Raw genomic sequence first — 17,457 nt, 5'->3', positions numbered from 1 at the left:
ATATCCTGGTCGAGTACACTGCCATGGCCAGAACAATTGGAGAAGTGGTTAGTGTTGGGTTTTATGCCCCAAAACTCGTAGATAGTAAACGTTATTAATTGATCGTGATCAATAAAGAGTTATAGATGGTAATTCAATAAATGTTGTTATTTGTGTTGTTTGTCTATTTTTTTTCCTCAATAACCCTAAATTCAATAAACTAACATCCAAGACTGTCTTATAAGTCTTGAACTGTATGTGGAGACATACAGGGATCAATCTTCAAGATACAACCTGAAAAGTCTATAGTATAGGGATAAGGTTGGGTACTTTATCCTAATAACAATATGGATACAACCCACTTTGTATTTGATATAAACGCGATGATCCAACGCATTCGTATAGTTGATATGCAAGTGGGGGTATCTTATACAATGAGTTTGCATAAGACTGGACCGCGAAATAGTAACCACTAGATGTAACACCGTTAACTAGTTAGGTTCCTGTTTCAATAGGATGACCTATTTAACTTAGTCTTAATCCTAAGTATATTATGAACTCCTGTTCACAAGGAATTGTACTTTTATTTGTATGGGTGAGGGTGGCCAATTCGCCGACCTAATATGCCTACCATTTTGGGGATAAGACCGAGTGGAGAGTTGGGAACATAATAATACCAGATAGAATTCATTTCTTCTCACCTTAAGGGTAAGTAGTTGAATGTTCTCCTAAATTTTGTCTTCGAGACTTGAACAAATGGCCTTACCCTCTCATTGGCCTGAGAGAAGTTTTTGTTTATTGGTTGTACCGTAAATAAATTGTTCATTAGAGGAGCATTGATACTTAAGGAATCAAAGGTAACCCAAGGGTAAAACGGTAACTTAACAAGATAATTAGATTCACAATAAATTAATTAATAGAGAGGTATTGCACATATACATACGATGTTTATGATAATTATATATATATATATATACACATTAAATTGTATTTAATGTATAAATAGTTATTTAACTAATGTGCAAATTAAATTAAATAAGTGTGATTTAATTGTGCTAATTAATTAAATAAGTATTCTTTACTTAATTAACTATAGAAAAGGAAAATAGGAAAAAGATTAGGAAAAGGATTTGGCCCTTCTCTATACAAAGACCTCCCTATGGCTCCTTTGGGTTTTGGGTGAGTCTGACATAGACACTGACAATAGAAAACACACAAGTGTTATTGTGCAAAATTTTCCCTAGGTTACAAAGAGAATCCTCTCTACTTTCCAAAACTCTCTTCTCCTCTCCCTCTCCCAATGGTTGGATACCACCTACCCTTCTATTGGAATCCTGAAGAATTATGAGGTTACTCTCGTGGTAGTGTTCAAGATTGTTTAAGAAATCGTTTGTGATCAAGATCGTTGAAGGAGTCATTCATTGGAAATTAAAGAGGATTGTTCGTGAAGCTTGGGAATCTACAAAGGTAAAATTGGTTCCAATCTTTTTCCTTAAAGCATGCTAGATTACATGTTTATATTTTATTTTAGTATACTGAATCTGTTTATGTAAAAATCAAATTGCGGGATGCAAAACATTCACAATGCTTCTGCTGCGGGATTTGATTCCTTCAGTTACGAAGGCTATGCTGAGGTAACTAAAGGGCATAGTGGTGGAACAAATAGCTCAACATGTCAATCGTAGCAGATACTGCCCCTGCAGGTTCCTACACCACAAGTTCAGAATCAGGATCAGCCACCAAACCAAGTTGTGGTAAGTCTTTCAGAGGAGGCTAGACATTTAGGGGAATTCAAGAAATATGACACTCCGACATTATAGGTCACTGAAGCACCCTACTAAGGCGGAGTTGTGGTTGTTTTCGTAGAAGGTATCTTCCAGTATATGAAGTTTCCCAAGAATGGAAACTATAGTGTGTCGTCTTCGCACTCATCGATAACACCAAGCGTTGGTGGCATTCAATAGAGAGGATGATAGATGCTAACGAGGGTAGGAAATGTGGGACCAATTCAAAGAACAATTCTACGGAAAGTACATCACTGCCTACGTGAGATACAACAAGCAGATCGAATTTATAAATCTAAAGCAAGGGACCATGATAGTGGATGAGTGTGAGAAAGAGTTTGATAAGATGTCTTGTTTCGCCTCCGACTTGGTATCCATTGAAGCAAAAAGGGTTTAAAGATTTGTTCAGGGACTTTGAGATGGGGTGTGAGACATCGTACAAGCATTTGATCCGACTACCTACACAACAGCATTTTGTGCGGCAGCACAAGTAGGCCGTTCATCAGGGTTTAAGTTTTGAAGTCTTTGGCAGTAAAACCCACCTTGGATTAGAAGAAAAAAGCAGTCTAGAGAGGTTTAGAGTTTCCAGAAAAGAGCCAGAACATAGACAGACCATTATGACATATTAAGCAGCAACCTTCTAATTCAGGAGGGATAGGCCTTGCGCAAATCGTGTAAGAAGTGTCATTGAGGGCGTTGTTTGATTGGTATAGGGACTTGCTTCAGGTTTAAGTAGGTAGGACATACAGTCGATCAATGCCCTAGTGGTAGTTCTAGAGATGGTAGGGGTTAGCCCCCGAAATTGTAGTAGGGTTTTCAAAACGACAACAATTGTAGGGTCGAGTTTATGTTACAACTCAGCGTGAGGCAGATAAGTCAGACTCAGTGGTGACAGGTACAGTCGCTATTTTGGGACATTATGCTCTTGTATTGTTTGACTTTGGATTAACGTATTTGTTTATATCATTTGTGTTTGTGAAGCATGCTAGTATAAAATTAAAGCCATTGCGTTTAATGTTGTAAGTTTCTACTCCGTCTGGAGATGTTATTCATGTGACACAAGGGTAAAATCATGCCAGCATGTAATAGCAGAGCATATGTTAGAAGTGACTTTGTTAGTCCTAAATATCTTAGATTTTGATGTTATTTTAGGCATGGACTCATTTGCTGCTAACCATACCATCATAGATTATTTTTGTAAAGAAGTTAACTTTAGCTTGCTTGCGATAGCTTGCGATAGCTAGCTTTAAGTTTAGAGGAGCTAAGACTGAGGCTTCGTCTAGGGTAGACTCAAGTTTAAAAGCTAGGAAGATAGTTAGCTATGGTGCTTGGGGCCTTTTGGCCAGTGTAAGCGTTGGATAAGTTAACCATCTAGAACAAGTATCCACACCCCAAAATTGACGACTTGTTTAATCAGTTACAAGGAGCTACAATATTCTACAAGATTGACCTTCGGTTAGGTTACCGCCAACTGAGGATAAAGGACAACGATATCCAAAAGACTACGTAGTTCTAGATATGGACATTATGAGTTTATTATAATATCATTTGGTTTGACCAATACTCCAGTGGTGTTCATTAACCCGATGAATAGAGTGTTCAAGGACTTATTTGACACCTTTGTGATAGTTTTCATCTATGACATCTTAGTCTACTCCAGAACAGAGGCTGAGCATGAGGAGCATCTTCCGAAAGTCCTGGAAACTCTGAGGGAGAAAGTTGTATGCTAAATTCTCCAAATGTGAATTCTGGCTATGATAGCTATTCTTTCTTAGGCATATGGTGTCGAATGAAGGAGTTTTAGTGGATCTCACAAAGATCAAGGCAGTTACAAGTTGGCCTCATCCAACCACAGTTAGTGAAGGACGCAGTTTTCTGGGTTAGCAAGTTATTATCGTCGGTTTGTAAAGGATTTCTGTCGCATAGCCACTCCTCTGACCTAGTTGACCCGAAAGAGAGTTTCTTTTGTTTGGAGTAAATCTTATGAGGATAATTTTCATAATCTTAAGTAGAAGTTTGTACTGCACAGGTTCTTATAATATCAGATGGTTTAGGGAGTTTTGTGATTTACAGTGATACTTCTAAGAAAGGGTTGGGATGTGTGCTTATACAACATGGTAAAGTGGTTGCTTATGTCTCTTGCCAATTGAAGAACCATGAACGAAACTACCCTACTCATGACTTAAAATTGGAAGCAGTTATTTTTGCTTTAAAGATCTGGAGGCACTATATGTACTGAGAGAAGATACAGATTTTCACAAACCACAAGAGTTTGAAATACTTCATCACTCAGTACGAGTTAAATATGAGGCATCGCATATGGCTGAAGTTAGTGAAGGATTATGATTTTGAGATTTTTTATCACTTGGGCAAAGCGAATATAGTGGTAGATGTTCTGAGTAGAAGAACAATCCATTCAACAACTTTAATTACTAGACAGACTCATCTACGCAAAAAATTTGAAAGAACTGAGATTGTTATAGCAGTTGGGGAAGTCACTTCACAATTGGCACAATTGACAATACAACCAACCTTGAGATGGAGAATTATTAATGCTCAATAGGATGGTCTTTTGCTTGTTGAAAAATTCTATAAAGTGGAGACAAGACGGGATAGTGAGTTCTCACTATCCATAGATAATGGTCTTCAATAACAGGGATGCTTATGTGTGCCAGCAGACAATGATCTTGAGAATGAAGTGTTGACAGAAGCTTATTGCTCCCATTTTTCAATACATCCTGGCACCACCAAGATGTATTAGGACTCGAAACGGTATTATTGGTAGTATGATATGAAAAGGGAGGTAGCCGAGTTTATTAGTATATGTCTGGTGTGTCAGCAAATGAAAGCCCCAAGATAGAGGTCGACAGGTTTGTTGCAACCTCTGAATATACCAGAATGGAAGTGGGAGCATATGTCGATGGACTTCATTGTGGGCTTGCAAAGAACAACGAAGGGTTATACAGGGATATGGGTTGTAGTGGATAGATTCACTAAGCTAGCCCACTTTATTCCTGGAAGGTCTACGATTTCAGTGAATAAGTGGACGCAATTGTATATGAAAGTGGTGGTAATATTGCATGAGGTGCTAGTGTCTATTGTATCCGATAGAGACCCTCGTTTTACACTTAGCTTTTGGAAGAGCCTCCAAACGGTGTTGGGTACTCGGTTAGAATTCAGTACATCATTTCACCATTAGACTGATGGTCAAATGGAATGTTTGAACTGAACATTGAAGGATATGTTTACGCACATGTGCATTGGTATTTTCAGAGAGTTGGGACTCTTATCTATATTTGATGGAGTTTGCCTATTATAATAGTTATCAGGCTACTACCGGTATGTCACCATTTGAAGCCCTGTATAGGAAGAGTTGCAGGTGTCCCATTTGATAGGATGAGGTCGATGAACAGAAGTTACTAGGAAGTGAGCTGGTGTAGGTTACTAATGAGGCAATATAGAACATTAAAGCTCAGATGTAGACAACAAAGAGTAGACAAAAAAGTTAGGTCGATGTAAGGCGTAAAGACTTGAAGTATGAAGTAGGTGAGAAGGTATTCCTGAAAGTGGTGCTTAAAGGGCGATAAGTCCATGTTTCATTGGGCCATTTGAGATCCTAGAGCAGATCGATGTTATAGCTTATCATTTATCCTTGTTGCGTCCCTTTTTGCAGTCACATTGTTTTTCATGTCTCGATATTAGGGAAATATGTGACATATCCATCTCACATGGTAGACTTCAAGCTCTTACAGCCGAATGAGAACTTAAGTTACGAAAAGAAGCCTATAGAATTCCTTGTAGGGGAAATGAAAGTTTTGCGGAGCAGGGAGCTAGGGAAAGTCTCATGGTAGAATCATCAGTTTGAAGAGGCATCATGGGAACGTAAGGACGAGGTGAGAGCCTAGTACCTGGAGCTTTTTCAGGATTTGAACTTTCAAGGATGAAAGTTTCTTAAAGAGGTAAGAATGTGTGTCCCAAATTTTCAGGTAATTGTTGTTTAAATATTTGGGTATTTTGGATTTTAGGAATAATTGAGTCAGTTGGTTAAGACGACTAAATTTGGATTTTGTTTTTTTAAAAAAACAATTATGGGTTAATTCAATTCAAAATTTAGGGAATAAAAGGTTATGTAGTTTTGGATGTGTGGGTGCGGATTGGTTAATTAGGAGGAGACTTGGAAATGATCGGGTAAAATGTTTGGATTTATTTTTTTTAGGGAATGTGAGAGGAAGAAAGGGAAAAAATTAATTAATATATAATATATATTTGTATTTGAAGGGATCGAATCCCGCAATAGAAGCGTTGTATTAGAACGCTTTGCATCCTACAATTGGATTTTTACAATAAACAAAATCATTATACTAAACAGAATGTATAAACACGTAGATTAACACGCATTAGGAAAAAGATTAGAACGATTCTTACCTTTGTAGATTCCCTAATGTCACGAACAAGCCTCTCTAAGGTTCCAATGAATGGATCTCCAAACGATCTTGATCACGAACAACTCCTTGAGCGATCTCGAATATTACCATGAAAGTTACCTCGTTATTCTCTTGGATTCCAATAGAGGGATGAATGGTCTCCAAATATTGGGAGGGAGAGAAGAATAAAATTTTGGAGAGTAGAGAGGCTCAGAGAAAATTCTACACAATAACACTAGGGAGTTGTATAATGTTAAAGTTTCCCTTGCAATGAGAATTGTGTATTTAGTTCCTTCCCAAAGGGCCATGGGTTAGAAGAGTCAAGCCCTTCCCCAATATATTTTTCTTTTTTTATAATTAATTAGCCCAATTAAATAACACTCATTTAATTTTAATTTACACAATAATTAAATAACATTTAACCCAATTTAATGTATATATCTAATTATCATATACATCCCATGTATATGTGCAAAACCTCTCTATTAATTAATTTCATGTGAATCTAATTCACTTGAATTAATTAATTTGAGTTTTATTCAAATATTGCTCTTCAATTTAATTATAGATCATATCCACAATTAATTATATATTAATCTCATTAATATATAGTTTCATCAAATTCGAACACTTCAAATTATCCCTTCTAAGTATCCTCTAGTGAGCTAACGAGTGGACCTAGTAGACCTGTAGATCATAAGCTCCAACGATATGAGATTAATTGGCTAAACTCATTAACCAAATTAATCAATATTCGTTAACTGTGGGTACACTGCACTAAAGATCCACAACTGCACTCTTCTCACTATATATATATTTCTGTGTCCACGGATATAGACCAATACCAACAAGTTAGTCCTTCAGGAGTGTTCGTAACTTCAACTGGGTCAAATTACCGTTTTACTTTTACCTTTGGGTTACCTCTGCCTCTTTGAGTACCGGTGCTTCTCTAATGAATAACATGTTTATGGTCTAACCAATAAACAGAAACCCCTCTCGGGCTAATGAGAAGGTAAGACCGTTTGTTAAAGTCCTGTAGATACCACTTAAGAACATTCATATACTTACCCTCAAGGAGGGGGTGAGTGAATTTCATCTTGTATTATTATGTTCCTAACTCCCCACTCAATCTTGTCCCCAAAATGGTAGGCATATTAGGTCGACGAACTGACCACCCCCACCCATACAAATCAAAGGACAATCCCTCATGAACAGGAGTTCATAACATACTTAGGATTAAGACTAAGTCGCCTAAGTCATCCTATTGAAATAGAAACCTGACTAGTCAACGGTGTTACATCTAGTGATTACTATTTCGCGATCCAGCCTTATGCAAACTCATTGCATAGGATACCCCACTTTCTTCTTCCTTCTTCCTTCTTCCTCCTTTCTCTTGTTATCGATGGTTGCGACAACAATACTTGGGCATTCAGGGCAATACTCGTCCACACAGGGCAAATGGAAAACTTAAGATTTTTAGGACAAGAGTCTTGATAGCGTTTAAGGAATAGATCTTGTCGGTAATTATTCGTTGCCTTTACTTTCCTTTCAGGTTATAAAATTATTGTGCACATCTTTGTCATCTGCTTTTCTTTGATCATTCCATTGGCCATTGAACTTCTCACACGAATTTATTCGTAAAATTGCTATTTTCAACCTAAAAAAGTTTTCGTCTTTAAAAGCTAACATATTTTTTAAAAATATCATTTTTTTCTAACCTCTTTCTTATTTCTTCAATTTCTTAATAGGGTGCCCCACATCAATAATACTATTTTGTCCCTCATTTAAGTATCTTCCAACTTTTCGTATCCATTTTAAACCTTCAACTTTAGTTTTCTATTTTGTTTGTCTCCATATTTTTGGCAAATTTTAACCGATGTTTCGGATATATTTATTGTAATTTAAGGAAATAATTTGGGAAAAAAGTTTCTTGACAGGGGAAAATCGTTTTTAACAATCTTTTTAAACGAGATTTCATCCAATTTTTACGAAAATTTTAATATAAAAGTCAACTTTCCAATATCCTTATGGAAAATGTTGGTAAAAATTCCAATTTATAATAAAGTTGCCCGATATGATAATAATTTGAAAATGAAAACATTGAAAGAAGTTTTTAAGATACAACCCCGTGAGAATTGTAAAATCTTCGGTAAGAAAAAATATCTTACCTGAAATTTCTCATAAGAATTGGAAAACATAAAATTATGTAAATTCCAATTCTTATCAGATTTTTTTTTTCCAATTCAAAACTAAGAATGACAAATAAAAAAAAATATATATACTAGTTTAAGTAATAATAATAATAACAAAACTCAATCTTATAGAAAAGATGGAATCCGAATTGGTTAAAAAAAATTAAACTAAAGTTTGGGGAATTGAGATTGGTTAACTTTGACTTACTAACTTTAAGTTGGGAATTTCTCGTTAGAATTGGTAAGCTTTATTTTTTCTTTAATTAATTGTTTTCCGTAATAATTGGTCAATTTTATGGGTGTAATTATTTCATTTTTAGTTATCGTTATTTTGAATGGGTAGTTTCTTGATGAGTATGATCCTATCCAATTATGAATACCCACTTCACCATATTTTGTTGCTCTAAGTTATATTTACCATTTTAAACATGGACAGAATTTGGGATATGAAATAGAGTGGGCTTACGTTATGAAGAAATACGAAGAACTTTGCATATGGAGGCGATATAATATAAGATCAATTTAAGGAAATTGCCTACAGAAAACCAAAATTGAGAGCGAACTTAATCTCACTTCTCGATCTTGCTTCTCACTTTTAGTTTCTTGATCTCGCTTCTTGCTTCTTGCTTCTCAATTCCCGTTCTAGCTTTTCGAATTTTGATCTCGCTCCTTAGGTAGAAGAAGAGGGCGGAAGAAAAAATGCCAAAAGAAAAATGAGAAATACCAAGAAGAAGGAAGAAGGAATACCATTTAGGGTTAAAGTGGTAGATTCACATGCCAAAATCATTGATTTCCAAATTTAATCTTCATAGGGGCATCTGTACAATTCTTCCGAGAAGGAGAGAGGAAGAGCGAAATAAAATAAAACAAAACAAAAATTACACAAATTTAAATCAGTATAATATTAATAAAAATGGTTACATCACTTAACAAGTGTCACTTCAACCATATAACATCATATTTCTTTAGTTCGATAACCTTACGGACCATTTAAAATAAAAATTTCAAATTTTAAAGACAAAAAATATACATTTTAAAATTTCATTGATCAAGTAGACATTTAACTCAAATATCAAAGATCAAAAGTACATTTTTTAAATGGAAAAAAGAAAAAAGAAAAACATATGGTGCATTTGGGAAACATACTATTGTTACCTTCCTCCCAATCCTTGCAACATGTGCACTCTTCAATGTATCTTGTAGAGCTTCTCAATTAGTATAATTGTTATTTTGTAATTTCAATAATTTAGTATATATTACTCTACATATTTTAATTTAACTTTCAAACATGAAGTTTTAAAATAGAATTGAGATTACCTAATAAATGTCTATTTCTTGAATTCAGGTCACATCTACTCTCGTCTAAAGTTAATAAATCAATGGTAATTTGCAAAGTGAGTTTAATTGATTATATTTGGTGTTGTTTACTCGTGTTTTGCATCTATACTGAGGCCCACGTCCAAATCTGTAAATAAAAACGCAAACAGATTGACGAACAAAGCGCGTTTGAAAATTACATCATATCGTTAATATTATCATTACCGCTATTGGTATAGTTACCATTATTATTACCATTTCAATGGAAAAAATTATAAATTTTGACACATTTACTGTTACCACTATCGTCATTGTTATTGTTTGACCATCAAAAGTAAAAGTAAAAGTAACGATAACAATAAATATGACAAAATTCATAATAATAATAGACAAACGTGATAAAAAAAACAATACAATGAAATTTACGATTGTGGTTCATTATAATTAATTTATCAATAGAATTCTATTATAATTACACTAATTTTGATTATGAATTGATAAATATCATCAGATTGAAATTGAAATGACCTTAGCAAGGAGAATTTAATACAATTGAGATTAAAAAGAAAAAATAAAGAAGAAAAAGCAAGAAAGCCAAAAAAAAAGAGGATGAGGTGGAATGAAGGGAAAGGCGTAGCGGGTAACCCGGGTGCAATTATGAGAAGAGAAGTAGTGTATCACTTTTACTGATTTCCGATCGAAATTCCCAATCACCCAGATGGGCCCCACTAACTTCATTTCCCCCGGGCCCCACCTTTCCCATTTAACCCACATCTCTTTCCAATAATATTATTTTTTTTCTTCCCTATAATAAATACAATAAATCCTTGGTTTAGTTTTTTTTCATCCAATAATCACAAACACAGATATGAATACGATACGATACGACGATACATTAGTTTTTAAAAAATTAAGATACGGATACATCGAAGATACGTTATATATATATATTGTCTAGTTGATTTTTATAATACTTATTTTACATTAGATTAAAATAGATTCAAGAATAGAGTGAATACTTGAAAAAAAAATCTAGTAACGTCGAGTGATTGTTGAGCAACTAGAGTAGATGGTAGGAAAAAAGTACAATATGAAGTTGTAGATGAAGGGGATGTAAATCATGATTTAAATAGTGAAAGAGAAAGGAAAACTGAAGATTTAATTATGTTTCGTTTTTTTTTTTTAAAATTATTATGTTTTTATCATTTTAAATTTATTTTGTTTTGAATTGCTCAAGTGTACTTTTATGTTTGGAAGTGATTTTAAAATTGTTGAAATAACTTGTCATTTTCAAAAGTCACTATGAAACATGTTTAATTCTTCAAAACTAATTTTGATGATATGAAAATTGCATTTAAAAATGTAAAATTGAAAACTAAATTAATTTTGAGTAATTCAAAGTGTGTTCTTTTAGTGATTTTAAAAATGAAAAAAGTGATTTTTGATGATTTCAAAATCTCTCCTAAATCTACACTAAAATAAAAATGGGTTGTGAGATGGGTTTTTTTAAGTGGTTAGGCATATATTTGAAAAAAAGAAAAATTGACCCATGTATCCCCTCCACGTATCTGAAAGTAGATACGCGTATCTGAAAATTAAAAAAAAAAAAAAAACAGATACTTCAAATCACGTATTGGACACGTATCTAGACGTATCCGTATCGTATCCGATATTGATTCACTGCACAATTAGAAGTATTTGTGCTTCCTAGTTGTTCACAAATATATATATATTTGGCTTCGATCAAATATACTACGTTCACCTGTTTGGGTAGTGTTGGATCCAAATTTTTTTAATATTATATCATTAGAAAAATTATTTTAAATGATAAAACTATTGAAAATATTTATATATCGCATTATATTCGTGATAGACTGCAATAGACTATTATTTGTATCTATAATGAAATAGATAGATATATATAGTAGTTTACTACGATCGTAGATAGACGATAAAATTTTACTATATTTATAAATATTTTGATTCATTTTCATATGGTTAAAAATAATCTATATTATAAGGAGACATTTTCATTTAGTATCCTAAAAGATTAGATATATCTCACTAATTATGACTTGAGCTAAAAGGTTATATCCAATCATTTACAATCTACCTTCTACTATCTTTAAACTTATATTTTAATCTTTGAATTTAGTTAAGGTTTTTCAACTTTTTCAAAGGGCGTAGGTATATTTCTTTTTAACTTTTTTACATTTACAATTTTAAACGCTCAAATTATTGTAGTAGAATTTTCTCATTTTATGAGTTTTTTTTTTCTTTCTAAATTTTGCAAGTGATTAAATTACTACTCAAACTTTTATTGCAATTGTAATTAAGATGAAACTTTATAAATTTTATAAATTAGGAATTGAGCTATAATTTTGACTCATTTTTAATAGTGTAATAAACCACCGAGTCCCTCCTGATCCTTCATTCAATGCCTCTGTTCCATGTTCCCCAATTCAAAGAGATAATAATTAATACTATTTATTCTATTTTCCAGTAAAAAGACGATTTTATCTGGCACTTCCAATCTTATTACAATTTTACCCTCAAAATGATTTTTTCGGGCCCACAAAACCACGTGTCGAATCTGGTCCATTTTGCATATAATAAATAATAACGTTAGAATCTGAAAATAAATTAGATTATTTAAATTAAAATAGTAGCAATCATCAGATCCTATCCGCAAAATAAGCAAAATAATCTATTATAATGTTCAAGGATTCGAATCAACTAAAATTTCTGTCATTACTAATACTAATAATGCTCATTTTTTTAATGAAGTTTCAGGCACCAAAAGGAAAAAAGGAAAATTAGAAAAAAGAGAGTGAGAGAGAGGAAAAAAGGGAAAAACATGCAAAAAAAAGGACTGCGTTTCATTTTTTTTGGGTACAGTGAAATGAAATCTTTGATATTGACATTGTTTCCTATTGTAATTATTTTGGCGTTGCATCTCTTTTTCTTTTTCGTATACCGTAATGAATTCTTTGATGTTGACGTAATATTTCACTTTTGTGTTATGTAATTAATTATATCATCTGTTCATATTTTGAAGTACTATAATTTCTAAGGAAAAAAAAAAAAACAATTAGATTTTCACGCTACAACTACAAAGTAGTAACATCAGACATAATTATTAACTTATGAATATAACGGGAAGAGGATTACTTTTTAAAATTATTAAATTGTTTATTGACATAAATAATTTGATGGGTAATATTCTTTTGATATTTTTTTTTTTTTTTGAAATCTTCAAGAAATTTGCTATTCAGATGAGAAGTCTTGTCTGGAAATTAACTTAACCAAGGGAAATTTTTAGTAAAACTTAACTATTCAACTAAACGATATTTAAAAATATAATTTCATTTAATTGATAATTTTGAAATAAAAGAACTAACCTGAAAATAATTATTCACGAGAATTATATCTCCACAAAATTTAATGAAATTTTTTATAGAAACATTAATTTAAAGGTGGATAGGGAAGAGGATGGATTCCCTCTCACCCCATAAATCCCCTTGATGATAACTTGAACATAATTTAATTGACTAAAATATATTTTATCAAATAAAAAGATAAAGTTTTAAATCTCTACATCACATGTCGAGCATATACTAATGGTTGAGAAGTCTTTACTTCTAAGAAATTATATGTTTTGCAACAAGAGCGTAGTTCAACTGACATACTGTTCATACTATCAACTTTGTAGTTTGAGGTTCGATTCCCCCACCCCACACTTTAATTATAATATTAAAAAAAAAAAAGAAATTGCTTGTTTTAATCCCTAACATTCTAATTTCTTTTAAATACTAATTAGTTATAAATTATTGACCTAAAACAAGTTTAGAAAGCCACAAAAATTATTTGACTTGTTCTTATGTAGCATTGACTAATCATACGTGCCAACATGGAGCAACTTAGTTAGTTAAGGCATTAACTCATATTCATAAACTTAAGAAACAACCATAGTTAAGTGTTGGCAATATACTATCTAAATGCAAATTACATAAATTAAAATTTTTGGAACCAACAAATCTTGTCGTACAAAAATTATCCTCAAAAGTATGGTGATAATGGTTATTACATACCATCAATCATTGCATTAAAAAAATCGAACTCTGAAATTTATAAAAGCGACTCTTAAACAATAAAAATTGAACTCTAAAATTTATAAAATTGTTACAATTTCTACAATTATGTAAGTTTGTATCATATTTTAAGAGTGATATATACCAAAATTAGTTGATGTATGATGCTATGGTTGTCTCCCAAACTCCAAACTTACCCGAGTAAAAAACGAAAACCCTTTCAACTAATAGTAGAATCAAAGTTATGGAGAGCAAAATAAGCACAACATAAATCCAATTAATACAAATTTTTGTCAGTAATAATAAAATTGATATTGATCTGACCGTACTTTACCCACTTTAGGTTGGCAGATTGTGGAGAACAGATCCAAAAGAAATATTCAAAAGAGAAGAAAAAAAAATTCGGTAGAAGAGAGAGAATAGAGAGGGAATCCTTTACCTTTCATCATCATACTGAAACAGCAGTGATTGTGTTTCAGTTCCATGTGTGTGCTATTCAATAAAGCCACGCCCTTCCCCCCCATCTCTTCCCGTGACACTCTAACCTCTGTTTTTATACACACTTCTAAGTTATGGCATTACACAGGCTCCTCCTAACTTAGCCTGTAATTTGAAAGCAAAAGCCCCAGTCCCATCCATCAATCCCTGCCTGATAACCCATTAAACAGATCTAAACCACTAATTTCTGTGTCTGGTTCTGTTGTAGACGAGGTGTTCGAGAAAATGCCAAGTACGGAATCGTTTATGAGGCAGATAAGTCGAAGGGGGGAGGGTTCTAGATCAACTTCGAGAAGGTGGGGTGGGGAGTTTAGGAGAAGCGAAGGTGAAGAGCGTGTCAGTGAGGGGAATCGTTGGAATCAGAAGATGGAGGGCGGTGTTAACATGTATGGGATCGACAACGGTGGGATGTCAAGAAGGAAGAGGGTGATGGTGGTGGTGGATAATACTTCACAATCTAACCATGCAACTATGTGGGCTCTCACTCATGTGGCGAACAAGGGCGATGTTCTCACTCTTCTTCATGTCATTACCAACTCATCTACCGACTCTTCTTCTGCTGCAGATTCTTCTTCTTCCTCATCCTCTTTCTGTGCTAACTCTCTTGGTTCTCTCTGCAAGGCTTCTAGACCGGAGGTTAGTACAGAATTCAATTCAATTCTCCCCCCTCTTTTTCCTTTTTCCTTTTTTTTTTTTTTGCTCCATCCTTGCTGCTCAGATCATATAATTAAATCTTCGATGGTCCATCAGCATAAGCTTTTGGCTTAATTGGCATACCTTTCCTTCAGAGAGGACGATGGTTTGATCCCCAAACCAGAGTTTTACTAGAAAGAAATAAAGCTTTCGGGTTCATTCTTGATTCAACATGTTTAGAGTAGGAAGTTATGTATTTGAATTCTTTCTATTTGTTGGAGCTTAACCATCAACTTAAGCTTTCGTACGATGGGTGATTTAACAGATCTTATACAATGGGACGAAGGATGTTTTATTACAGTGTCTAACAGAGATCCCACTTCCATTTTAACCACATGATTAGCTGCATAATGTGTTTTTCAGTAATGTAATACAAGGGTCTATATGATATTTTTCAGGTAGAGGTGGAAGTGCTGGTAATAGAGGGACCGAAGCTGGCCACAGTGATAAACCAAGTTAAGAAGCTAGAGGTGTCGGTGCTGGTTGTGGGACAGAGAAAGCCATCTTTTCTCAGCTGGTGGGTCGAATCGAATCTAATCTAATCTAATCTAACAGACAAATTCCCACTTTATTAATGGATTTTTCAACTCATATTTGAACTTAAAATGTGGTTTCTGAATTGATTGCAGCTTTTGTGGGAGTGGTGGGGCGGGAGATTTGGTGGAACAGTGCATAAACAACGTAGAGTGTTTGACCATTGGAGTTAGAAAGCAGAGCAGAGATATGGGTGGGTATGTAATCAACACCAGATGGCAGAAAAATTTCTGGCTTCTTGCTTAGTGATTGCTTAAATTGGAGAGCTTAAGCCTGACCAATTGGAAGTAAGTTGTATTGTAATCTAATTAGTATAACCCTTCAGACTACTGCAATCTGTAAAACCAACTAACAAGCTTGTCATCGTCCTGTGTTATTAACCATATGAAATTGCATCTTTTTAGCCTAACGATCTATGAGAATCCTGAATAAGAGTCTTTCAATCGTGCGAAGCATCTCATTTTCCCTCCTCGTGCGTGTGTGCATATTTTGATTGGATCCTAATTAAATGGTGGTGTAAGGTTATTGATTTACATTTTCCAGTTCCGGAAACAGTGGTTTTTGGGCAGGGTAAAATGGACTGGAAAATGAGAAAAATCTACGTTTCCAAAATTAATTGACGGTTAGTATATGGGATGTTATTCAAAATTTTCAATTTGCATATACTTTTGAGTACAACAATTGTGGGTGAAGGATTGAACCTCAATCAATCATAGAATACATCAATACCACTAAGTCAGCCAAGTTCACTTTGGCTACTTGGACATATACTTTCTAATTTTTTAATCTAGTTAATTCTACTGAATTTTCATGTATACAACGAATGAGTGACCAAGTCTTATCTTAATTTACACAAGGGTCCAAATTTAATTTTGATCTCTACTTTCCATACTTCCCCTTTGAAAAGAAATTTGATCTCTAACCCAAAACACAAAGACTAAATACTATAACCTTATAAAATCTAAATAAACTGTGTTTTGTGTTCTACAAAGAAATGTTCCCGGAATAAGTAAAATGATGTTAAAAGAAGGATTTATTTGTTTGTTTGTTTTGGTTATTGAGAAAGAAGGGTGTGATAAAATATGGATGTTTACTGATGTAAGAGCACGAACTGACCAACGTGCTAATGCTAATGTCTTGGAGATCACTAAATCAACATATGAGAGATAAAAATGTGTTAAGACCTTCAAAGTTCAAACCAATTGTGTACAACTAGATCCGATGTTGCCAGGAAAAAACAAGTTCCGTCTTGAATTGCATATAGAAGGAGAAGGAATTGAAACTAATTAATAAAAATGGTTGGACATCTTGTAGAAGTAAACACTACTGTCACGAACATTTATGGGTCAGGGTCTCAATACCGAAAGATGTGGATTTTGTCCATTTCAGTACTGGGCCTCACTACATTTGTTCCTATGCAGAACTAGGCCTCAGTATCATGTCATCTACCTATTGTAGATGAGAAGAAATTTTTCTCTTCTCTTGTTGTGTGTTCTCCATTTATTTATTTTCCATTTGACTTTTTTTTTTTTCATTACTTTTATTTTAAAATTTTCATTCTTTTTCGTTGTTAATTTTCATTTTCTATCTTCAAATTTTCTATTTTAAATTTTTTTATGGCTTACTTTTACTTTTTAATTAAGAACAAAGAACTGAGAAAACTAGGTTTCGGACTAAGGAATTGACAGAATTATTTTTCTCAATTTCTTGAATTTGAGATTCTTTTTAGAAACGAAATGAGAAATTTGAACGTCACTTCTTCTAGGATTTTAAAAGTATGAAATTTAACACCAATAAACTTCTATCAAGACTTAGTCTATTGGTGATAGGGTTTCTATCACTAACAAACTGCGTGAATCAGTGATAGAACTTGGTAGATATCGTAAAATTTGTGTATCGATAATACCAATTATCAATAAAGTGATAGAACTTAGATGGATATGAG

The 17,457-nt window shown here is 33.5% G+C and overlaps 1 protein-coding gene across 1 annotated transcript; it reads left to right on the top strand.

The window, feature by feature from the left end:
• Positions 1-14,141: 14,141 nt before the first annotated feature.
• Positions 14,142-15,921, top strand: LOC120075267. The gene is made up of 3 exons (XM_039028484.1): positions 14,142-14,921; positions 15,377-15,495; positions 15,608-15,921. Exons 1-3 carry the CDS (start codon positions 14,511-14,513, stop codon positions 15,756-15,758), a joined length of 681 nt encoding a protein of 226 aa, XP_038884412.1. The 5' UTR covers positions 14,142-14,510; the 3' UTR covers positions 15,759-15,921.
• Positions 15,922-17,457: the final 1,536 nt, after the last annotated feature.

Source organism: Benincasa hispida, chromosome 4, assembly GCF_009727055.1.
Source record: "Benincasa hispida cultivar B227 chromosome 4, ASM972705v1, whole genome shotgun sequence".
NCBI classification, from domain to species: Eukaryota; Viridiplantae; Streptophyta; class Magnoliopsida; order Cucurbitales; family Cucurbitaceae; genus Benincasa; species Benincasa hispida.
This window is presented reverse-complemented; position numbering and strand designations above follow the sequence as displayed.

Excerpts from the sequence above, each read along its gene's own strand:
- LOC120075267 (XM_039028484.1), top strand. The coding sequence starts at position 14,511 with ATGCCAAGTACGGAATCGTTTATGAGGCAGATAAGTCGAAGGGGGGAG. Across the intron at positions 14,922-15,376 it reads GCAAGGCTTCTAGACCGGAG|GTAGAGGTGGAAGTGCTGGT; the intron begins GTTAGTACAGAA and ends GATATTTTTCAG. Across the intron at positions 15,496-15,607 it reads AAGCCATCTTTTCTCAGCTG|CTTTTGTGGGAGTGGTGGGG; the intron begins GTGGGTCGAATC and ends AATTGATTGCAG.